This window comes from Cydia strobilella, chromosome 10 (genome assembly GCF_947568885.1).
Source record: "Cydia strobilella chromosome 10, ilCydStro3.1, whole genome shotgun sequence".
Taxonomy (NCBI): domain Eukaryota; kingdom Metazoa; phylum Arthropoda; class Insecta; order Lepidoptera; family Tortricidae; genus Cydia; species Cydia strobilella.
The window spans coordinates 3,051,034-3,077,230 of record NC_086050.1 but is presented as its reverse complement, the minus strand read 5'-3'; the positions used below and the strand labels follow the sequence as shown (position 1 = coordinate 3,077,230).

General features: G+C 37.3%; 1 protein-coding gene across 1 annotated transcript in view; it reads left to right on the top strand.

The window, feature by feature from the left end:
• LOC134744530 (protein TANC2) overlaps positions 1–26,197 on the top strand; it is a 208,158-nt gene that overhangs the window by 178,248 nt on the left and 3,713 nt on the right. Inside the window, exons 3-10 of the mRNA XM_063678337.1 lie at positions 17,870–18,039; positions 18,637–18,781; positions 19,142–19,405; positions 22,567–22,772; positions 23,074–24,520; positions 24,817–25,064; positions 25,409–25,694; positions 26,059–26,169. Coding sequence (XP_063534407.1) covers positions 17,870–18,039; positions 18,637–18,781; positions 19,142–19,405; positions 22,567–22,772; positions 23,074–24,520; positions 24,817–25,064; positions 25,409–25,694; positions 26,059–26,169 — 2,877 coding nt within the window. The remainder of the gene's footprint in view (positions 1–17,869; positions 18,040–18,636; positions 18,782–19,141; positions 19,406–22,566; positions 22,773–23,073; positions 24,521–24,816; positions 25,065–25,408; positions 25,695–26,058; positions 26,170–26,197) is intronic.

Below are 26,197 nucleotides of genomic sequence, written 5' to 3'. Positions count from 1 at the left end.
TAGCTTAACATGCTTGCGTAACGCGTTACTTCATTGATGCCGAATCCCATTCACTCTTACTTTCCTGGAGTGGATCCTTGGTCGTAATACTTATGGCGGAGACAGTTGCGACAGGCGCGCCTACGTCGCCGGATGTACGTAGGGTGCTCAAGGACCGGTTATCAAGCAAGAGGATAGATCATGTAGGTATCCGCTAGATGGAGCATGTCCATAGAGAAATAAGTAAGCTTAGAGTGCTTCACTTCATACAATACAACTCTTATTGCACACTTCACAGTTTACAATAAACCACAGAAAGATAAACAAACATAATCATACATCAGTTTCCTTACTTTATAAATAACAAGTTGTATGGAAAGTATGATAAAACGTATCGTATACCTTTAAACGAGCAATTCTTGTATATATATATATATGTATATTATATATTTCGGGGATCTCGAAAACGGCTCTAACGAGTTTGATGAAATTTCCTTGAGAAAACGCGCATTTTTGAGTTTTTGTATGTTTTTGTACGCAAAGCTCGCTTAAAACATATTATAAATGGGTTTTTATCTATGTATGGAGTGAGTACTCTAAACTTACCTTTTTCTTAAAGAGCATGTCATATGACTAGTGCTCACTGCGCATTGTAAATTTAAGGATTTAAGATGCGCCTTAGTAATTTATAAAAAGAGCGCAGCCGTTTATTAACGTATATTCGCGCACGAATTTTAAGCATCGAAATTTTTTGGATTTAGGTATAGGAACTGATAATAATATATAAAGTTTTGCGTTGCGTCACGTTGCGCACTTTTACATGTATTTAAACGCTTGTTGTGATTGTGACCGTTAAGGGGCCCACTGATTATCAGTCCGCCGGACGATATCAGCCTGTCAGTTAGGACAAAAATTTGACAGTTCCGAACAACTGACAGGCCTATATCATCCGGCGGACTGGTAATCAGTGGGCTCTTTTAGTCTTCGTATGTCCTTCAGTCTATATTGCGAAGAATGAAGATATTTAAAATATGATTCCATATTGCAAGAATCTCAGGGCACCCTGCTTTGCAGCCGTGTACCTATTATTACATGTAGTACGCAAAGGTATTATTTGTAGAACCTCGCGAAATCTGCGGGACGTAGTCTATGTGTATGAATATAGATATTTATTAGGTTAGGTATATTTTGCAACAGCGCAGGCGGCAGGCCGGCTGCAAACGCTCTGTTGCATTTTCTATTTCCATTAATTATATCATTCCTGTCCACCCAATTTCTTGGCAAGTTGATACTTAAAATATTTCACAGCTAGCCTAATGAAAACTATTAGTTTCAATTCGTTGCCCCTTTATTTCTTGGCTTAATCTAACTGTTGGTGGGAACGTTTCTATCTGTCAGCATTAATAAATTTGTCTCAGCGGCATTAGCATTTGCTCAAGTCTTAGGTAACTTTGGCATTTATCATTCGTGCCTAGTGTTGGTAAAGACTTAAGAGTCTTGGAGCCCTGCTCTTTTACAAAACTCAGTTTGTAGACTGAATTCTTTAAGTCAAAGCTTAACTTTTTTATACTTGTAAAATCTACTGTAGAAATAAGAGTAATTTCCAGAAAACACAAAAAAAATAAAGTACATTAGGTATCTTCCAACACAATTTAAATCGTTTAAATAGGTAATTTAAATATAATATCACCATATCATCATCATCATATCGTTATATCAGGTGTTTTGCACCTCCTAATCTGTTAATTTATGAGTTTCATTTCTCCACTACCTAAAGGTTCTCTGGAAGAGATCGCTCTCTAGCGATAAGGCCGCCTGTTGCTTACCTCTGTCTTCATGTATTATTTGTGTTTCCATGTACATTTATTCTGAGGTTGTACAATAAAGAGGATTTGTATTTGTATAATATAATCTCTTTTAAAATGTAGATTTTCTTTTTTGATCGATGACAGAGTTTATATTATAGGACTGAGGTCCTTTTGAGTTTTACTCGTTTCAAAAAGACTCAAAACAGCTCGAGTCCCAAATCAAACATCAGTTTTTCAAATGCAAATTCTTGTAAACTGAGTTATTTAATTTAGACTCAAAACTCGAGCTCTTACGAGTACCAACTCTATTGGGCACCTGAGTTGCTTAAATTTCTATTGATACAAGTGCACAAGGCAGAAACCGCTTGCAACCTGGTATTATATCAGCAATACAGCGAATAACTACACCAGTCGCGACAAGTATATTGGTCCTGTCAGAGTCGCCGCGTAATATTGATACACAATATAGGTAATTGATTAGATTGACCTTTTGAAGTATAATCATCGGCTGACTGACATTATAGTATTAATTATAGGTACTAGCGTACAGAGTGGGGTAACACACAGTCAGTGGCAACATTAAAAGTTATCCCCCCGCGAGACCTTCCACTACCGACTGGCGCCCAACCATTCAAAGCACCCTTTTAGCTAGGATTTTTTTTCATTTGGTATTTTGGTGTCGCCATTTGGAATTAGAGCGACTTCCCCATTAGCTACCCTATTACCACATTATAGAAGCTGGTATATTTCAACAGGACTACCCGAGGAAGGCCCCCGAAGCGCGGCCTGGCATAGCTTGGTCTTTAACAAGATCAGGTCGTTATGGTCGGCACACTCCTCAGTGCCGCAGGGGCTCAACCAGCTGACAGGCAATAATGTTGTCCAATATGGAATGCGGGCTCAATTCGTTAATTAGAGAGTTTATGTTGATAAAGACTGTCAGACAATGTACACAATTCATGAATGAGTCCTTCCAATTCTGCAGCGCTGTTCTATTTAGCTGTTCATCATTAGAGTAGATGGAGTCAGTCTGTGTGTTCTCTAAAGCTTTGTTTATATGACAGCTTATATTTCGGTACGAGTTGTTGCTGAGATTGCAGCAGTAGACACAATGCTTCAGTGAAAATACTTTTCAATTTCATAAGGAAACTTTGTAGCGTTTTGATCTTGTTTAATTAGTCTATTCCTGTTTCATTTACAAAACATGTTTTAACTAAAAACAAGTAAGATTTGAAAAAATATCCTTCGAAATAAAAGTAAAATCGCTTAAAACTATGACGCTCACTAAAAGATAGAAAGCATGGCGTCATAGATTTAAATTAATCTGGACACCGTGCAAATTATTTGAAACAGAAACGGCGCAAATTGACGATGTCTAAAAAATAATGAGAATCTTCTATGATGATTGACAGTCTTTATTTTACCCCTATCTGTAACATAATTAAATATATTAAACAAACGATAAAATGTTTCTAAATGCAAATAGATTTAAATTTAAACGGAATAGAGCCCGCATTCCTGATTTTTGCACTTGCCTGCGGCTTGCATATTCACAATCGGATTTCTCGATGCACTTACTGATACCGGTTTTCGTGTTCCCGTTTGCATTTTGTTTGGTTTTCGTTTTTTATTTTTTTAGGTGTGGCCGTATTACACCAGTGTAGGTCATACTGATGATAATATAGTTCGGCAAACGAATTTGTCAACAGAAAAATGCCCGAGATTCAAAATAAGTATGGGAGCCGAACTTTCCTTTTTATTATGAAACAGCTTCATTTTTTCACTGTCATCCATTCACGGCTCGGCTTGGTTTCATATTAAAAGTTGTTATTAGTATGACCTACACAATTATTTAGCTTGCGTAGTATGTCTGTACCTCAAAATGTTGTTCTAATGCTTGATTTTAGGTGAATTATTTATGAATGTTGTGTTTTACATCCATTGGGCAAATAACTTAAGTGTTTTAACTTCATTGCCACATTTTAAAAATGCATTTAAAGTCACGCTTGCTAACAAATGAAGTGACTTGTGATTTTTATTACATCTTTTGTTGTCAATGTTATAATACCACAGGCATGCATGACTTATGATGAAGATATATGGAGCCTGATTCTGATATAACATTTTATTACGGTTTTGATTTTATTTTGATACGACCGTAAGCGACCCTTCTGATTGGTGCATGCGAAATGAAGCGAAACACGTGCGTAAGATGTGCACCGATCAGCAAGACGATCGTCAAGTTCGTATCAAAACCAGTTCAAAACCATAACGAATTGTTGAATTAGAATCGACCTCCGTGACTCATCGTCGATAAGATGAAGATATTATGAACAATCGATACAGAACTCGAGATAAGAAATCTGTGACAAAAATAACATATCGAGTCGTGGGCGAAGATCATATCGATAACGAATCGATGTAACGCAGCGTACTACGTAGGCGAACAGCACGCGAACGCGAAGCGAAGCGATGCGGCGCGGGCTGAATCAATCCTTTGTGTCCTACGTGGGCGATCTCGTTGCGAATGCGAACGCCGTGGGCCCGCCGCGCCGCGCCGCGCCGCTTCGCTTCGCGTTCGCGAGTTGTTCGCTTTCTTAAGACACAGCGCAAGGATCATAGATAAATAGAATGGCTCTCAAAATTGTTTATGTAAATTAGTTTTATAATCTATGGAAGATATAATTGGATACATGATAAAGATTACATATTACATGTCGAATTCGAGGTTATGGGTATTACGAAATGAGGTTTAAAAATTCAATGTACATAATAGATAAATTATGGAATACCTTGGCTATTAAATTAGTAGGTTTTGTTGTTATAATGTTTCAATTAATTGTTATAATGTTTCTAATTCATTAGAAATAGGTACTTTTAGCCTTAAGCAAATCTGGGCAGTATTCGAGGTGGAAATAAAACTATTGAACATATAAATAGGTTCCCAAGATTATGCGAGACTTCTTAGTTTTATACCGTGAAGATTATTTCAATTCAACAACAAAAAATAGGTAAAAGAAATGTATGGTTTCTGAGATTTTTCGATGCACTTATTATTATATATTATAGGTACCTAACCTCCTTGTCCACTAAATATCTTGTCCTTGCACACAAGTATAAATGAATAGTGAATGAACTAATATGTATAATCGAAAGCTAAACTGTTCATCCGCACAAAAGTCTTTTACTTTCTAAGTTTATAATTAACTTGTATGGCATGTACTTAAGAATCACATTCACATGTTATATAGGTAAGTAGAACAAAATATGTAGAAATAGCCATTTGGCATTAAGACCGCGTTTTATAAATTTGAAGTAGATATAAATGAACATTATGAATCTAGGTATATTTACGTAAGATAAACATCCTGTACAAAAAGAACAAAGTTCGACCAGTTCGCTTCAGTTTAGGTCTGATCATACGTTATCACTGTTAAATTTGCCAAAGTCAGTACAAACTTAGCGTGGACTCTAGTTAAGTACCATGACCAGGTGTTTCCACTATAGATGGTATAGAAAGGATCGCAATCTCTTATGGCATGACCAGGTGTTTCCACTATGGATGGTATAGAAAGGATCGCAATCTCTTATGGCATGACCAGGTGTTTCCACTATGGATGGTATAGAAAGGATCGCAATCTCTTATGGCAGAATTGTTGCAAAAGTGACCGCTTTCAGCTTTAAATAATAGTTCCTAATCTCTCCGGTGGCGCTAGTTAGGCTCTGGGACATGAGTATAACATGAACCATATAAGGCAACAAATAACCCGACCAAATTACTTAGGTTGTTTTTGGTAGTATTTCGTTGTATGGTGGCGCCGCCTAATTACTGTTTTTTGATGGACACTTTTCATATATAGAGATTTGGCTCCTTTATATAGTCTCCATGGTTTCCACATAGCTTGCCCATCCAACAGCTAAGACAAGACAAGCAGGACAATCGTGTTTTCAGACCGCATAATTGTCCTCCCAGCATAGACGGCGCAATGCGCGCGACTCATTAATTAGATACTAAATAGCTTAACTATTTCCCACGACATAAAGTGGATAGAGTCATTAATATGTGCGATCAAAACAAATACATTTTGTTTGGAATTTTGAATAATTATGTGAGAAGTTAGGAGCCGGGAAATACAAGCGATGATCGCGCAAAAAAGTGTTAGCTTGTGGGTCAAAAATAGTCAAAACCCTCGTACGCAGCAAGGCAATTTTTATTATAAATAGCTTAATAAGGTACATTCGAACTCATTAGGCCGTTTAAGAATTCGCACAGGTTTCAAAGTGTATATTGTAAGTATTTAATTCACACGCTACACTAACAATTTACGCTAAAATTCTAATGTCAGTAAAAATAAATACTACATAAATATTTCTTTAAAAGGTCTCAATCGGGTGGCAATTGCAGCTGCACGATTGTAGCGGCTTTACTGCTGCGGCATTAAAGCAGGCACTGTCAATTTCAACTTCCTTTATAAAACGAGTGACGTTTTGAACGCTGAAGCAAACATCCGAATGTCACCTTAGGCGGCTACCACCAGTACTCTTACCACGAGTCATTGATAATAATGACAAAAATTCTAGTGCATGCGTCTAGATGTTAGCGAATATGCCAGTTTGACACTGCTAAGGCAGTCTTTATAAAGCTACTAGTTGACTCCTAATATAGTCAAACAGTTTAGTGTTCCGTACAAAACTTTATTCACGGCGGAACACTTATACTTCGGTCTTGTTTACTACTTAGAACAGATTTGCCAATAAATATAGCTATTAATCGGCTATATAAGGTTCAGCACATAATAAGTCGGATTACTCTGCAAGACACTCGGTTAATCCTATTGCAAAACAACTAGTTTTGCACTCGGTTAATGGAAGTTTTATTCGATTACAACGATTTGTCGAAGGTATTGGTATTAATTTATATGTATACTCGTTCTCATAGGGCTAAACTACAGTAGGTACACACATTACTTGCAGAGTAAAATTCGGTCTTCATCTGACATTTATTTATTTACTTATTTATTTATTTCAGACGACCTGTCTGGCCTAGTGGGTAGTGACCCTGCCTGTGAAGCCGATGGTCCCGGGTTCAAATCCTGGTAAGGGCATTTATTCAGTGATGAACACGGATATTTGTTCCTGAGTCATGGGTGTTTTCTATGTATTTAAATATTTATATATTATACATATATATCGTTGTCTATGTACCCACAACACAAGCTTTATTGAGCGTACCGTGGGACCGTCATTTGTGTAATAATGTCCTATATTTATTTATTTATTATTTATCTATTTTACTTAAAATCATCTTATACTATTTAAAATCATTTTTGCTAAAACCCTTGAGTAAACGCAATATCGATTTACTTAGTTTGTACTACGAACCTACACCTGTAGGTTTACTAACAAGGGATTCTATTTAAGTTATTTTCCTTGGTTTTTATTTAATCATCATACATTGAGTGCAGGGACAGGATTGTGTTTTTTTTAAAGCTTGTTCAAGTATTCCCCTAATAGCACGTTTCTAGGTCAATTGCGTGTCACGTTGCATTTCTATCATCAGTATTCCCGACAATTAATTGCATATTAAAATAATAATTGCACCGTTTAATCTGTCACTTATAAACAAGATTGAATGAAATGTGGGCCGAAGGCTGCCCCGATTCGGCCATGTTGCTTCCAAGGCGACCGCCCTCACTGTCTTATTAAACTTTACATCTACATAGGTAGCTAGTGATTTAAAGTTACCGATCACTTAGTAAATGGGGCTTTGTGTCTATGTTTACGACATACTTTATGTACCCGTAGGTAGGTACTTTACTAAATCATCATTCGCTTGCCCTTGTCCCATTGACCTGGGGTCGGCGCAGCATGTCTTTTTCTTCCATACCTCTCTGTCACCCGTCATCTCATCATTCACTTGCGTTCGCTTGATATCATCTCTCACACAGTCCATCCACCTTTTCCTCGTTTTTCCTTTCCTCGTACCTCCCTCCACATTCATCCTTAATACCTTTCTCGTCACATGACTTTCATCCCTCTGCATCATGCCCGTACCACGCTAGGCGATTTGCCCTTACTTTTCTGTTATGGGTGCAACTTTCAGGCTTCCTCTTATATACTCATTCCTTATCCTATCCATTCTCGTCACGCCACACAAACATCTTAACATTACTAGATATAAATTAATATCCAGTAAAAACCAAATTCTAGGAGTAACTTGTAGGATAGAATGATAGGGACCCATTATTTTTTTACCTATAAGCTTTATGAATTTAAGCCCTGACAAGAAACGAACAAAAACTAATTTAAATTTGAGACACTTCGTCACGTCCTTAATTCGTGTCCCCATCCATCAAACTTAAAAAAAAAACTATTGTCCCTATCCGTCAAATAAAAAAAAAAACTATTGTGTATGTCATTTTTTATCAAAAGCCATAACCGACCTTGGCATTGCCCATCGAACCATGAGACATTCGCGCCACTAAATATTCCTATGACATTGTATTACTTAACATCATATAAAAAGTGGTAAAGAATGACTGAAGGGAATAGGTTTATTTTATGTATATTTTAGTAAGTATTTTCAGAAAGTTCTGGACAAATAAGGAGATTGGCATCTTATTCTAAAATTAATTTAGATGGATAGACGGTTCAAATGTGCATACTCGTATGTAACTTAAATAAACGTGTAACACAAATTTTCCGACTGTAAAAGATTTGTCAACACAAGAATTTACAAAAAACAGCATAAACTGTAGATACTTATATTTTCGTCTTGTAACATGTATACTATGTATTACCTACCTTGGATATGACAAAACTTACAGAATATTATTACCAAACAATCATTTATGGAATTATCTATGAAAATGATGAGTAAAGTGATCCTATTAGGCATCTTTAAAACTGCGGGATATGATTATGGTTAATATATTTTGTTCACTGCCTTTGTAACTCCATTTTATATGTATTGGCAATTGAAATAAACAGTCAAAATAATATTTGCTACCACTTGTTACTCGTATTAAGAAGAGTGATCATCGATTATTAAACACAAAGAAAATATAGTCCGCAAGCCAGTTCACATTAAATTTAAACTTAACACCATTGCCATAAAGTTGAATATCGTTTGGTCTTGTCTAACCTTAAATTTTTTAATGCAGATTAGGTTGTCATTGAATACAATGAGATGTGTAGTGATGTAATGGGTGTGTCCCGCTACACCCGCTGATGCGTGATAGAGCAGGTGATCGCTTGTATTATAATATCGATAAAAAAGTCAGAGTTTAGACTCGTGGTTTTCTGTTTAATATCAGATAGTCAAGAGAGAATGCTAAGAAAGAAAAACAGTCATTTTTAAACAAATTTTTATTCTCGACTTTATCTTTCTGTGTAAAGTTTTGGTTCCAATGAGCTTTTTATTATATGATAAGGAGATTTGTATTATGTGTGAGAAAGGGAAAAGTTTATTAGTGCAGCTAAAGGATTTATTTGAGCACAGTCGGTACACCAAGAACGAGTACTTAATTTTATAAGTATACCTACACTTGTTGGGATTCGAACCTAGCGCCGCTAGCGTTGTTCGCAGGGCTTGAGAACCACTCATTCCCATTATAGCCTTATTTGCAAACGATGCACATAATTATAATGTATTATTTACCCCAAAGGCACTATAGAATTTTTTTAGCTAAGTATAAGTAAATCCGGAACACCACGCTGCACGCAAAATCTCGCATTGCTGACGTCGGCGAGAAGACTACGCGGGCCGGTCACGTCTGCCGCATGCATTCAGAGTCTTCCAAACAGATGGGCTAGTGTAGCTACCAAGTGGATGCCAAAAAGAAGGGCGCGGATGCGGCAGGCCCCGACAAAGATGGCGGGACGACCTAGACACCTTTCTCAACGACTGGCATGTCATGGAAGACAAGGGGAGAAGCCTTTGTCCAGCAGAGGGACACCATTATAGGCTAGTAAAAGTAAATAGGTAGGTTCCTTGGAAGATTAAAAGCTAGCCGTACTTTGAGGATAACAACTCCTTAATTCTGTCATTTCCATAAACTGACGTTTTCAATCAAAAGGTACCACATTGTCGCTTGTCGATAAGGTTGATTTCTAATTGAAGCTATATGGAAATAGCGCCTTACTGACAAGCGACAATAAGTACCCTTTTGGATGAAAATGACACTAATTATTCACATAAAATTTTAACACACAGTTAAATAACCGATTAGAACAAGACACAGGTCTTGATAAACAGTATTACTCAACCGGCATTTAGGAGACACGTCGGTAAAGACAGACAAACAGTAAAACCGTCGTATCGTAAATAATAACCACAAACGCCCTCGTCGGAAATAATTAACTTGAGTTGAGCGCACTATAGTGCAGAGATTTTTTTCAGTAGTTTAACTTTCGATATTATTGTCGACAGAATAAATACCACGTACATGTACGTTACGTTTGTGCCATATCCATTTTCGTTTTTTAATAAATAAAAAAATATGCTATAATTGACACTAATCGGTTTTTAAAAAGTATTATTTTTAAAAAATGCTTTGCCATATCTGCATTTTACTATAGGATAATTAATTAATTACACTGTTAACAGAAAATTATCACAAAAATTGTGACATATCCAAAACTTTGTGTCATGTCATACATTTACTCATCAAGAGCGTAACTTTGATTGTATGGGAGCGGCTTTTGGCGGCGGTTCGTGTGACTTTTAAAATTATGTTAATTTGTCTATATAACCAACAAGTAAGCTCCCGAACTTTTTATTGATGCATCAGAGTTAAAATACTGGCAGCTTTACTGTGAAATCGTGATGGCTCCTGCTAGACGTGAGGCGATGCATTGTCTTGTTTTTTGCTGACCCGCAAATCGTGAGATGCGACAAGTGAATCATTGATTTTGACATCATGATTACGAAGTGCGAGTGTTGAATGTCAAAATGATTTGAAGATGTTTACGAACCAGGCGGGCATAGTTGTATGAAATTATATTGCCGGAGCTTCTAAAGCGATCGCAACATGACTGTTTCACATCCAATTATATCGAATATAATGACTGAAACTCAAACTCAATCTCACACATTAATTTAAGAATAGGCCACAAGGGCACTTTTACATGTCAATTTACATTTTCATCATCATCATATCAGCCCTTTATCGCCCACTGCTGAGCACAGGCCTCTCTTCCAGTACGCCACTTGCATTTACATTTTAGAAGCAATAAAAATAAATCATTAAAAATATTAAATTCAAACAGTATTTTCTGCAATTAAATCGGTAACTCCATATTTTTCTCTCTTCTTCTTCCTCGGTTCCTCATGGCTGACGCGACCACATGAGGTCTTTATTTTGTGCACCAAACTCCATACTTAACTCCATATTAACCTTTTCGACGCCGTGTCAAACACAAAAGCAGTCACTCGGACGCCACGTCACCGAAGTGTCAAAACTGAAATTGAACTTTATGCACATGCACGTAGGTCTATGTTGCTCTGTGGTCTTTGATTAATCCGTCTTTGGCGTTGGACCTGCGGTGCCGGTATATCCGTCATTGGCATGCAAAAGGTTAAAATAATGTAAATTAGAATAATATATTGTACACAAACACACCAGCAACCTCTTTCTTGTCTCAATAAATGATATGATATGATATGACATGATATGCATGTATATCCTCGTATCGTCATGGCATTTACATACCTAATATAGTCTCCGTTCTGTAATGTAGGGCCATTACATAAGACAACTTATGTGGCATATTATTAGTGTGTAATAATCTGATAATTGACCGTAAGAGCGCTTTAAAATAAGCTGAATATCTGTGCGTTAGTAGGTGGTTACGTAATAAGATATACAAGATACTTGTACCTATAATATAAAAAATAGAAACCCTTGTCTTTATATCTTAGATACAAAAATGACAGTTTCTCTAAAGTAATCGGGTAGTATTCACAGATCTACAATGACACTTACTCTTTATAGATACTCGTAATTGAAGTGTGCTGAGGAGAATCCATCACGAATATGAACATTTCATAAGTGCAAAAGAGGCAGACTATAAATGAAAAAAAAAACGTCACCACTTTTGAGCTTCATAGCGGCCGCTTGAATGTAAGTACGTAGGTATTACGTACGAAAACGTAACATTAGCGGACTGGAAAATACGAAAAGCTGTACGTCCTTGATACGGGGGGGGATTATACCTATCTTGGAATATACTTTTACAAAAGCAAATCATTTATGCAATCACAATTTATTATTATTTCTGATTACAATAATACACTTGACATCATTCCGATTTTGGTCGTACTTTTGATATGTGTGCAGGCAATCTTTTACTTTGTCAAGGCCAAGAATTTTGTCATTTTTGTATTTGAATATAAAAACACAGCTTAGGTAGAAGCCCCCTAGAAGCCATATCACCCCGTATTTGAACAAATCGTCCATGCTGAATATGTCTTCTCGGCGACACCTACATCTTGCATGTCTCCTCTTTGGCGTCTTAAACAATAAATCTCCGGAATATCTCTTTTCCAAGATTAACATTTCAAAATTTCACAACCGTCATGACACTAGGTCAACTCGGCGTTGTCTCTTAGAAATGTACCCTCATAGAACGATTGCATTTACCGGTTGTTTCCGGTATCTCGCGACCAAATGCTGGAATGATATCCCTCCACCTGTAAGACGGCTCAAAAATAAGCAAACTTTTAAACACCAGTTTAAAAAGATACTGCTTGAAAAACAAAAAACAGGGATACCATACGGCTTTTTGGTTGCTGATTTCAGGATCTAATCGGTATTGCTATGAGATCTTGTACCGAACCTTTCGCGCTTTCTCACGCTTATTTTATGGCCACTACTATTTTTATTTCTATGTTTATGCTTATTTTCTGTTTTATTTATGTATTTTATTTCAGGACTTTCTAACACCACTCAACTACACACTTTTTACAGTACCGTATACTTATCACCGTCATATTTACCTAACTGTAACGTGATCTGGGCTCCGGCAGAATATCAGTGCTCCGCTCAATAGAGTGGAGCGTATAGCTGAGTCGGAACCCTTTTGTTGTTGCTGCAATGCACACAGCGTGCAGCTAACCACTAAAAACTAATATTTCGTGTTTAAGTAAAAAATTTTTTGTTAATTTAATTTAGTACTTAAGTTTTGTTCTGACTGCAATGTACCTACTTATACTTTACACTAAAATTGTGTGTTTTGCAGCATCCAAATAAACGTTTTATCTATCTTATCTATCTATCTATCAGGTAAATAAATACTTATATCGCATAAACAATGCTACACGTATGTTTCCAGTATTTACAATAATTTATTACTTAAATAACAAAATTACTCACTTTTTCTTATGTTACAAACAATTAATGGCTTTTTCCATAATCCTTTGACACATTACTGGGCCATAGAGTAATGTTTCTTTTTGACACTTACAAGATCCTACGGGGTTTCCCGCGTAGAGACAAATTTACACAAATATGAAGTATTAGTTGAAGCTTTATAATAAATTAGTCTTGTAACTTGTAGAAAGTTACAAGCTACAAAATGTAACTTTAACAATTTTAACATTACTTTGAAACACATTGTTTAAATTCCTGTGTCCGCATGTTACTATAGTTTGGCAGAAATCGTTGGCAGTAACATGCGGTTCCCGAACACATATAAAGATAAAGGAATGTGTCTAACTGTACTTAATTATTATTAAATATATTAATAACGGGTCACTCACGTGTTTTAAGACGAAAACGCTCGACATGTTTCACTCCGTACCGAGGAGCGTCATCAGGACCTTGCGTCGACGGTGACGGACCGGCGCAGACTGTCGAGCGTTTTCGACTTAAAACACGTGAGTGACCCGTTATTAATATATTTAATATGTCTATGTCTCACGGAAGTTTTGTTATTAAAATGTACTTAATTATTAATTAAGCATTTAAAGAATCGTGTGATTTTTTTATTAAACTTGCTTTCAGCTCGTTTTTTAAACCCATTATTGTATTTAATGCCTTTTAATAACTTAACAAAGCCCTTAAAAATTAACAGTTGACTATTGAAGTGTCAAAACATTTCAAGAGACGAGTTAGTAAAACAACGCAAGTTTTTGCCCGTAACGTACAATGAAGTCAAGGTACTTATCTTTTTGTATTCTTCAATTAGTTTAACAACTGAGCAATTACTCATTATTATAATAACGCTTTAAAACGGGTATCATACTTGAAGAAAAGCTTCAGAACATTTCAGAGATGTCCGAAGAAAAACGCTTCAGAAATGAGAATTTTAAACTTCATACAACATTGCAATACTTATATATATCACCGGTATTGCAAGTGGGTATGACAGTCTTAAATATTAATACATATCTATACACAAATTATACCTTATAGCATTGTGTAACAAAGTACATATTCAATTGTAGAATTGTCTTGATTGTTCCCATAATCACCAGTGATTTTTATTCCAAACGCAGGCAACCTTTAGTTTCTTAGAACCTCCAATATAACGAGAACTCCAATTACACTGGTTATTTCGGATCCCAAGCTCATCATTTACACTGGTTTATCTGAACCTTTCGATTGTCTGCGGTCGAACACCAGTAAGAATACAATACCAGGACGATTTTTGATGTGTTATTACGTTGGATGAAGGTTGAAGATGGCGTGACCGTTCCAGAAGGCAATGACACTGACGGCGTGGGAGACAGTGGTTTTTCTAGACTCGTTCCCATGTATCCAGACTGTGTATAGTTCGCTGGAAGAGATTATAATGCGAAGATTGCACATATCGATGTATGGAAAGATTTCGTTGGATGTATGGGAGAAGTCAAAGATCGTATCGTTAAAATAATGTCCAACTTAACTAAAATATTTTCATGTTACGGGTAAACCTACAATAATTTTGTAAATTGTACGGAACGAGAGAACGAGTTATTTAGTTATTTACATAATATTTTCGTATTAACTAAAAAGTTGTCAAATTGCTTGTAAATTGAAAGGACTCATTTGTCCACCTACTAAAAATAGAAGCGATAGGAATACCTACTGATATTACTTGGGCCCAAAGGACTGTAGGTCATACTGAACAAATACTATGGGCCCAACCCCGAAAACGCAAAAAAAAACTTCGGAGAATCATATGTCAATGTTTTATATGGAAGAGCATTTTTTTTCGCTATTTCGATTTCGATCGATTTCGGAGATGCCTCCATAGTAAAATTTGTTCAGTATGACAGACATATTGTCCCCTCAGAGTTTGGTCAAACATAACAAAATTATCCTGTATAAATAGAAAACCTATAAACCACATCCATTATTTAATTATCTCATGATATGAGCTCAGAGCTAATAAACCACTGCACCGCCCATTGCCACATTATAGCAAAAGTTTGCCGACTTCGCATTTATATGGTAATCTGAAACCATATGGCGTTATGCGTTGACTCTAATTAATGAGATGTTTGCAGACAAAAGGTACCCTGCTGGTTGGCCGTTAGGACGATTTCTAATTGCATCTCTATGGCAATAGCGCCTTACTGGCCATAAGTTATATTGTATCGTAAAATGGTCGCAATTAAGTTTACAAAGTATCATACCTATCATGTTGTTGATTACCGTGTTTATGTACAGACTTGTAATTAATGCAAAAGCTCGCGAAGTATTTAAAAGTGGATTAAGACAAGTTTGTCTTGTTTTAATTACATTTTTAGTTTTATTGTAATACCACCCAGCTTGTTAGCAACGAGCTTTTGCAAAAATGCGACAGCACTCACTGTCACAGCATTTTTTCCACGTTTATGATTCGTAATTCTTACGTACAATCAGCGTCATATCAGTAAGGCCAAATATATATGACTGAAGACTTTTCTTCTGTAAAAATAAGTTCGAGTCCCGATATAGCCATTTTAGCTGTCAATATTTATTTGATTCTAACTGTACCTATTTTGTTGCTGATGCAGCTTTGCAGCAGTGTGATATGTGGAATGTCACAGTCAATTTCCTTAATTTTGCGATCTTTGAAACTAATAGGATGAATACTATTAATAAACTTTCAAATACACTACGTAAGAAGACCATTGAAACTTAAACCTAGCAACTTGATTCCTTTCTCAGCTAACATTGTAAACTGCCGCGATTCTCAGGGATCTCATATTGTTTCCGTGAAGCTTTGATGTTTATTTGTTTACCATTTCGGTGAACGCAACAATAGATTTTCTGATTAGTATTTTGATGTAATGTGACACAATCCAATGATTGTTTTCACACTGAACCTTTTTTCATGACAAGTTAATCGTACAATATCTGCAAGAATTGCTTGAAAAGAACTGTTATTTTTGGTGCAAATAATCGGTGTTTTTACTTGGATAAAATCATATGCAGAGAGAAATAAATTTACGCATAATGCGTAGAACCGAGTAAAGATTTTAATTTTGCTCATCTTAAAGTTAAAGTCTTCACTGATTTTCATGAGCTGACTTACCTGTTCTAGGAAATTCGTAATACAGAACCAAAATCACTCAAAATGCCTTATCACGCTTCACGCATTAAAGTTGACATTAGCGTACTGTCGTGGTCATCTCAAAGATTTTGGCCATCCACTTTATCGTCTGTCCTCACTTTCTAACAAGTATGTCGTCCAAAACCTATCTATGTTAGTCCAAAAGTGATAACGCGATAGAACACAAAAGTCCACTCGTAAAAGCCGACCGTATATATAAAATGGTAACTATCCCACGAGCTTCCGCAGTGTAGGTTACACGCCACCGCAGCAGCCTTCCTGAGGATCCTTTTGGATCGGGTTGCCGTTATTCGATCCGCACGTAATTAGAGTGACAGAGTAATATCATCTTCATCTTCCTCGCGTTGTCCCGGCATTTTGCCATTGGTACGAGCCGGGGTTTCAACCCGCCACCTCCGGATTGCAAGTCGCACGCTGTTACCGCTAGGCCACTAGCGCTTCCTAATCCTGTCAGATGTTAATTGTATAGTTAGTAATACATATGTCAAACAAGAAGAGTTGTTTGTGGTAACAAAAATTAAAACTCCTGTTAATGATTCATAACAATCTATGTTCAGCAAGGTAAACAAACAAATTGGGGTCTAAAATTAGCTACGAGTAAATCAATGTGTAAAAAATCTAACAGCTTTAGAGTGTTAAACATATATTTACGTTGAGATAGATACCTATGTATTTCTATAACATCAATTTTTACAGCTTTGACAAATTTACCGTTTAATAAGAAGAGACGGTTTTTCTTTATTGACAGCTTAATTGAAATAGCAGAAGAAATCCACGGATCAGTGAACGCCAAGAATTTCCTACAAAGTTCTGTGGGAACAGAAAGCAATGATACTTTCATGAAATTAACAAGAAATTACCTTCCTGTCTTGCGAAATCCAACACAATGCTTAATTTAATACGAGTCACATATCACTCGGTGGATTAGAAAATATGATACCAAATATGGGATCAACGCATTGTTTGGACGTAAGAATCCCAGGAAATGTTTAACAGTTTCTTTAAGATGATAATGATAAACATTATATACAGCAATTTTTTTTACAAAGCACGATTGTATAGTTATACAAATAAAGGTACAATGTATATGCATGAAGATGTTTATTGTATCAGTTTAATCCGAAGCTTGTGAATATGCTGGCATGTTTTCACAGTTGGGTACTTTTGTTTTTGTTTCACAATATTTGTCTACATTTTAAAAGCATTATGCATTTTGCATTGTAACTCACTCACTCATTTGTTTTTTAAACGTGTATTGTGGAGATTCTTCTCCCTATTGTTCTTATGTTCGTTTAGGTTTAGGCATAGATACGTAGAGGATGTAAACTTACACATTTTTTTGTTATGCAAAAGAAAATGATAGTTACCCACTTAATTCAAAAGATCCAATATTGCTGTTTGCAATGTTACCAGTTTTAAAGTTAATTATTCAAAAAAAATTTTGCTACCTCGATTTTTGTTTGGTTTGGATTTTAATTTGCACGTTGTTTCTCTCCTCCTCTTTTAATCAGAGTCTAATTAAATGGTTTCCTCTACAGATGACGAAGGCGGGCACATAAAGCAAGGCTTCGAGTCGCGGCGTCAGAATGATTTATACATGCGCCTGGGTCTGCTGCTGGGCGAACGGCGCTCGCGCAACAAGGCGCGCGATAGTTGCACGTCGCTGGCCTCGCTTGACACGCACTCGCTGTCGCATAATACCAGCCCGGTAAGTTGTCTTTCAGTCAAATTAAAGGATTTAGAAGCAAAAGCTTGAAACTATTCAAAGCCAACTTAGCCAACCGGTAGAATATTGATCTTCACATTATCTCAGAATGTCAAAAGTACACATTTCAGGGTCGATCTACAGCTGTATTTAATACGCTCTGTGCATGTAGCAGCCCATATACTAAAGGTCGTCTTCAGTCTGATTGTGAACACCACTTTAGTTTCGACATACAAGGTTTCAGAATCTTTTGGTTTACAACTTGTTTCCTACTTTTCTGTATTACCCATTGCTTTACGTTTTAATAAGAACACTGCATCTCCAGCGCCATCCAACAGAAGTCCATCTCCAATTCAAAACTGTCCAATCTCCGCAACTTAGGCTTATACATATATAGGCCTAGGCCTACTATACAAAAATTTCCTATTTAAACCTTGTTGAATTTCGTTTGTTTGAGATACGATGTCGTAGCAATAAAACAAAAGAAATGCAATAGCATTTATTATTTGCTTTATAAAAGGTTATAAAGATTGAAACCTAAGCGTACCTCTATTGTAATGTACATGCCTAACGAGGTTAATAGCAACGTCTTCCTTCCAGGTATCAACGTTGACTGGTTCATCGGAGGTAGAAGCGGCGACACCGCTCGGTCGAGATTCCCTGGGCTCCCTGGCTTCTATGTCATTGTCGGCTGCTAGCAATTGTTCGTCCTCCAGCCCAGGCAGCAGGCGACACTCGGTTAACAGTAAGTTTTTTACAAGCTTTTATTTAACTTGCAATGTATGTATGTTTGGGTCAAACCTTGCCAGCTACATTAGACCCACTTCCCATTATTCGAATGAGCTGAAACTTTACATAAGTTAGTCGGGTGACAATGCATTATTATGATACCATCGAGCTAATCTGATGATGGACACAGGAGCAACATTTCGACATCAAAAATGGTTTCGATTTATGACTGGAGCTAGCAAATAAGTATTGGTCGAATTACCATTAAGAATTTCTAACAGTCCTCCTTTTACTACCAGAGTAGTAGTATTTATTTAGGTACCTAAAATTTTCTAGATAATTATTGTCTGATAAAATCTGAACTAAATTATTTCAGCACTACAAAACGGTAGCAGATCAGAAGAGCTGACGCGTATGTCTAGCGGGTTTTTCAAGAACAGAAAAACCGCCGCCCGACGCTCCGCCAGAGTCAGCAGCAAGCAATCCTCGACCTCTGAGCTGAAGAAGGTGCACCCTTCGCCTCAGCTGACGTTGCGACCCCTGTTCTTCGAAGTGCCGTCGACGGATAATCAGGGATGTTTCTCGGGGCGGCAGTGGCTGATGAAGGATATGGAAAAGGCATTGGAGTCTAGTTCTTCGGGTAATTACAACTTTCTACTTTATATCTGTACATTTAATATTATGTCCAGACTAATTTTTAATTGTTGCTGTTTTCTTAAATATTTTTCCCACTGCAGCCACGTTCGAGAATTTCTCTTTCGCCCTATGGTTGACTGGTAGAAAATGCCTTAAGCCATTAAGTCCGCCATTTGTACTGATTTTTATTGTGCAATGAAGTTTAAATAAATAAATACAGTCATCAAAACTATTAAGCTCTCTCTGCATACATTTTTGTAAGCAGAGGCGCTAAGTTTCGTTGACTGCTACTAATATTGATAGAACTTGTGCATTAAATTAATTTACGGTTTAGACTCACTTGTTTTAGTCACTCGCGCGACATGTTTCGGAGAGCCTAGGTCTAGGTGCGAGTGACTAAAACAAGTGAGTCTAAACCGTAAAATGATTTAATGTTAGTATGTCTCATGGACTATGGACATGGAAAGAGGAGTGTAAATGGTCAAAATCTAATCGATTTTCTACATCTAAACAACCTAACATTGCTCAATTCAGTCTTCAAGAAAAATTTCAAAACTAAATGGACTTGGATTTCTCCGGACGGAAAATATAAAAATGAGATAGATTATATCATTACGAACAGAACAAAATATTTTAGTGACACAGAGGTAATACAAAATTTAAACTTCAACACCAACCACCGTATGGTACGTTGTCAAGTAAGGACACAGCCATCAAAAAGGTCCCGAAAAGACTTGACGAACCCCACAGCTACAACATATGAACAATATACCAATAATGTAGACTCATCTTCCATCAAAGCCCTGCAAGAAAAAATAAACTCTAATGCAAATGTACAAGATAAATATGATTATTTTATCAAGAATTTAACGCAAATGACAAAAAAAAACAACGTTCACAAAAATACAAAAAAGTTTAGCAACGAAATCGAAGAGTTACTTGAAGCAAGAAAACAATTAATATCAGACAAAATCAACATCAAACAAAACCAAAGCAAAATATCTCACCTCAGTAACGTAATAAGGGAAAAAATGAGAAAAGACAGGAAAACAAGAAGATTTAAAAAAATAGAAAAAGTGATCCAAAAAACTGGCGGAACAAAAAAAGTACTGAAAGAATTATGCGAAACTGGAAAAGAATGGATTCCTAGACTAAAATATAATCACTCTAAGCAAGCTACAAAACGCAACGAAATTAATGGACTAGCTACAAGCTATTATAAAGCTCTCTACTCTAGCAAAGACGTTTGTCAAGAAGCAAATGCTATAACACAAAATTCTAGCGGTAACGAACATGTGCCACCTATTTTAACATGTGAAGTACAAAACGCGATCAAAACACAGAAATTAGAGAAAGCTCCAGGACCAGACCACCTTCCAAACGAGCTAATGAGAGGCACTATTGAGGAGCTGAGCCCAATCCTAGCCCAGCTATTCAATGACATAATTAGCACTGGTATCATTCCGCAGCAGTGGGGCGAATCTCACATCATTCTTCTGCACAAAAAAGGACCTAAGGACGACATTGGCAACTATAGACCAATAAGCCTGATATCAAATGTGTACAAAATCTTTGCAAAAGTAATTTTAGAAAGAGTAACTAAGGTCCTAGATGAAAACCAACCTGTGGAACAAGCTGGCTTCAGAAAGAATTATAGTACAATTGACCACATCCATACTATTAAACAAATTATGGAAAAATATAACGAATACCAAAAACCTTTATACATTGCCTTTATCGACTACTCTAAAGCCTTTGACAGCCTGAATCATAACTATATCTGGTATAGCTTAAGGCAGCAAGGAGTAGAAGAACCCTACATCAATACTATCAAAAATATCTATGGCAAGAGCACAGGCCGAATAAAACTGGAATCTAAAGGCGACTCTTTTTCTATAAATAGAGGTGTGAGGCAAGGAGACCCCTTGTCTCCTAAACTGTTTAATGCAGTGCTTGAAAGCATATTCAGAAAGTTAGACTGGGCTGACAGTGGCCTCAACATAGATGGCAAACGACTGAATCATCTGAGATTTGCTGATGATATCATACTACTAGAGGAAGACCCTATGAAATTACAAAACATGGTACAAACCCTGGCGACCAAAAGCAAAGAAGTGGGCCTTGAATTAAATGCGGGTAAGACAAAAATGATGACTAACACCAAAATCGTCGATATAACAATGGATGGCACCAGTTTTGAATATGTTCGCGAATATGTTTACTTGGGACAAATCATATCTGTTGAGAATATGATGTCCAAGGAAATAAATAAAAGAATAGCCAGCGGGTGGAAAAAGTATTGGTCACTTAAAGAAATTATGAAGAGCAAAGATTTAAGCATCAACATTAAAAAGAAAACATTCAATACCTGCATTCTACCTTGCCTAACATATGGCTGTGAGACCTGGTCTCTTACCGAAAACCATCGCGAGACACTTGCAAGGTGTCAAAGGACAATGGAGCGTAGTATGTTAGGGGTCAAACTATCGGATAAGATTAGAAACTCAGAAATAAGAAAGAAAACAAAGATTACTGACATACTTGCTCGCATTGATCATCTAAAGTGGGGTTGGACAGGCCACATGCTACGCTGCCCAATAGAAAAATGGAGCAAACAGATTACTCTATGGTACCCTAGAGGCTGTACTAGAAAGCAAGCACATCCAATTACAAGATGGAAAGATGACATTCGTCTGACTCTGGGGCCATACTGGATGAGGGTTGCTACAGACAGAGCCCAATGGAGACAGTTGGAGGAGGCCTATGCCTTACGGCACACCGAACTGAGAGATATATTATAAAATAATAAAAAAAAAAAAAAAAAACAAAACAAAAAAAAAAAAAAAAAAAAAACTGTAACATATTGTTCGGAATAAATGGCTTTATTATTTATGTCTCACAACAGTTTAAATTCGAGAACTTGTGCATGCAAAAACAACATAACTTTTGACACTCTTTTTGCATATTTTTCTAACCGGAATTGAAAAAGCTTGAACTTTTTTGTGTGCTTTTATAGGATTAGGATTAAATATCGAATAATCTTCTCGAATTATCTTAATAAAGGCTGAATGCAATTGCTCTAATTTCAACGTTTTAATTCATTAAATTTTGTACCTACATTTTGTAGCTCTTTCTACGGTTTCTTAGTAACTGATATCATTCCAGGTATCCTCATCGCCGGCGGCCCAGGCACCGGCAAGACTGCCCTAATCCTCCAACTGGTGCAGTACTCCTGTTTCGGCAGGAAACGAAATCACGACTACGAAGAGTTGCGAGAGCAGTCCGACATCCGAGAGATCCTGCCCGAGGAGCTGACTGCTGGGATGTGCACGCATCTCGCCTCGCATGTCGTCGCTTACCATTTCTGTCAGGTAGGCAATTTCACCCTACCAAACCGTAATCCACCGTCGTCACCGTCATCGTCGTCATCGTGTCGTCGTCGTCGTCATGGTTCTCTGAGCTGTACAAAAACTTTATTTATTTATGGATCCTGCTCACAAACTTTCACGATCGGTTGAGAAATGCGATCTGTAAAAGAAAGCATCCTCAGTAAGCTCAAAAAATAGAATAGACCATCCCAAACTAAAGACGTATCATTACATACCATAGTTTTCCGGAAACATAAAGTATCACTATTGTTAATGTGTGATTTAAAGTCTGGTTTTTTTTCAGGCTGACAACAACAGCACATGTTTAGTCGGGGAGTTTGTCCACTCCCTAGCGGCACAACTCTGTCAAGCGCCAAGACTCCAAGCTTACAGAGAATACCTACTAAGCGAGCCACATCTACTAGCCTGTCTTTCATTGAAGGAGTGCATAGCAGACCCCGATCTCGCGTTCATGAGGGGAATCATAGAACCACTCATAATACTAAGGAGGAACGGAAGCATAGACAGATCGAATAGTATAATACTCATTGATGGACTTTGTGAAGCCGAATACCATAGGCCGGACCATGGACACACGATAGCATCGTTCCTGGCTAAGCATTTGACGGAAATGCCTCAGTGGCTCAAGGTTATAGCCACTGTAAGAACACAATTCATAGAATTAACCAAGCAACTGCCGTATACAAGACTAAGTTTAGACGATTCAGAAAATGTACATAAAGATTTACTGGAATACTTTAATATGAGAGTACAAAATGCACCAATAATAGAAACAAACATCAAATGCTCGACAGGAAAGATGGAAGGCGTTCATAACTCAGTAATGAAGTTCGCGCAGTACGTTTTACATCTGAGCCAAGGATCGTTTCTGTTCCTAAAGTTAATACTAGATCTCCTCGAAAGAAGCCATATCGTTGTAAAATCAACGAATTACAAAGTGGTGCCAATATCTTTAGCACAGATATTTTTACTGCAGTTCAATTTAAGGTTCCCTACAGTACAGTCATTCGAAAAGGTCACTCACATACTAAGCGTATGCCTAGCTGCGTTATACCCTCTAACATTAGTAGAGATATACTATTCAGTAAATTCTCTGTTGGTTGACCAATTCCTTCCTTGGGATGAGTTCTGTCACAGATTCGACAGTCTGACAGACTTTCTAGTAAAGAGGATCGATAACACGTACATGTTCTTCCACCCATCCTTTAGGGAATGGCTGATGCGCCGAGATGACAACGAAAGCCCTAAATTCCTTTGTGATTTAAGAGCAGGGCACTGCGGAATTGCTTTCCGATTGGCTAGAGTACAAGCGCCTTTAGATCCGGAGAAGTCCATGGAACTGGGGCATCACATTCTGAAAGCCCATATGTACAGAAATCTGGGTCCTGCGCAATTAGGGTTATGTCCAAGGGACTTGCAAGCGAACTTGGTAGCGAGCAGCTCTGCCAATGTTGGTGAATCAATCGCGAATTTAAGGAATATTTACACGCCGAATGTAAAAGTTTCAAGACTAATGCTACTAGCGGGTGGTTCTCCCAACCAAATCACAGATTGTCTTGGAAATGCTCCTTTACTATGCATGTATTCGTACCAAGGGATCTTGGCCATGGTTGGTCTCTTATTGGAGTTTGGAGCTGATCTTGAGATGACAAACTCACAGGGCTGTACTGCACTTTCTTTGGCGTGCCAAAGGGGGCACACTGATGTCGCCAGGAGGCTAATAGCAGCAGGTAAAAAACATATTTCTATTTCATCAATTAAGTTCACTGTTCAAAATGCCAGAAGGATTTTGTATACTTAAAAACAATATGTACACTAAACCATTGTAACCGGAGTTGATCCATTTGACAATAGATGCGGATTTTATACACGATTACCAAATGATATTTATTATTGAGATCATTAAATTTGTCAATTTATATCCTGCAATTCATTCAGTTTCGTTCGATGGACACTCAAGTATCTTCACTTTTCTCTCCTCTATCAATTCTGTTTTTCAACAATTATACCAAATCTTCTGTTTTAGGTGCATCACTAAGCCACACAGACACAGCTGAACAGACTCCTCTAGTGCACGCAGCCAAGAACGGCCACAGAGACACAGTGATATACCTCCTCGGCTGCCAGACGGGGAGAGACGATCGAAACCCACTGGACTTCGACGATGATAACATAGAGCAAGTGGTGCCGGGATCGAGGCACGCTTTGATTGGCGCGGCGCAGAACGGGCATTTGGATATTGTGGAGTATTTGCTTGATACCGCTGAATTAATCGTAAGCATTTATAGATCTTAATATTCGCACCACTAACTAATAGTATGATAAACTATATATATTTATAGGCTTATTCGATACTTTTTCCCTGCTTTAAAAACTAAACGCCCTAATTTTGTATCACTGCACACATGACACCTTTGCTGAATATCTAGAGTTAGACCAAGAAAAGTCTGCAACGATTTTGATAGCACACGCAGTGCAGGTGTTATTTTAAACGTCAAACTTCTATGAAATTATGACTTACAAATAACACTTGCACTGCGGATGCTATCAAAATCGTTTCAGACTTTTCTTGGTCTTAACCTACCAGGCTTTTTTAGAACTTCTTCTTTTTATTCTAGCCTGATGGTATCTGCCCAGTAACCGGTGAAACAGCCCTAACAGCCGCCTGCTCAACCGGCAACGCCGCCATCGCCGACGCCCTCCTCATCAGAGGCGCTACCCCCTACTCTTTAAACGCCCGTCAACTATCCCCTCTAGCTTTAGCGGCTAAGAATGGAAGAACAGCGTTGGTGTTGAGACTATTGGATTCGGGAGCGGATGTGATGGGATCAGGAGGGAAGATTCCATTGATTCTGGCGGCTGCTGAGGGTCATGTTGATGTTGTTGAGATGCTGTTGGAGCATGGTAAGACAATTTACCAACAATTATCTTTCTTTTCATATTTACATAGATATCTAGTGCACTGGAAAGTTTACAGCAGCATTTGGCCTATCATTTTCTTAATTTCAGAATGGCATAGTTAAAACTAAAAAGCGGATGTGAGTGTTCAAAATGTTGATCAATTTGTCTCTTGATCTTCAATTATCTATCTATCGAACCTGAAAATCCTGCAGGATATAAACTTTGTCTATGTGTAACTTTGTAATTCACTGGTTATTTTTTTGCGCTCTACGAATTACTTTCTTGATCTGTTTTTTTCTGATATTTCCCAAAAATCCTCATCACAATGGCAGTTGTTTGAGCATTAAACGTTATGTTTTTGTTATAGGTGCTGACCCTGATGCAGTAGATGCTGACGGAATTTCCGCTCTTGGATGGTCATGCCTTCGATCCAGAATACCAACCATGGTGGCATTAATCGATAGAGGAGCTACTATAGGTAAACAAATATTTATGTTTCTATATCT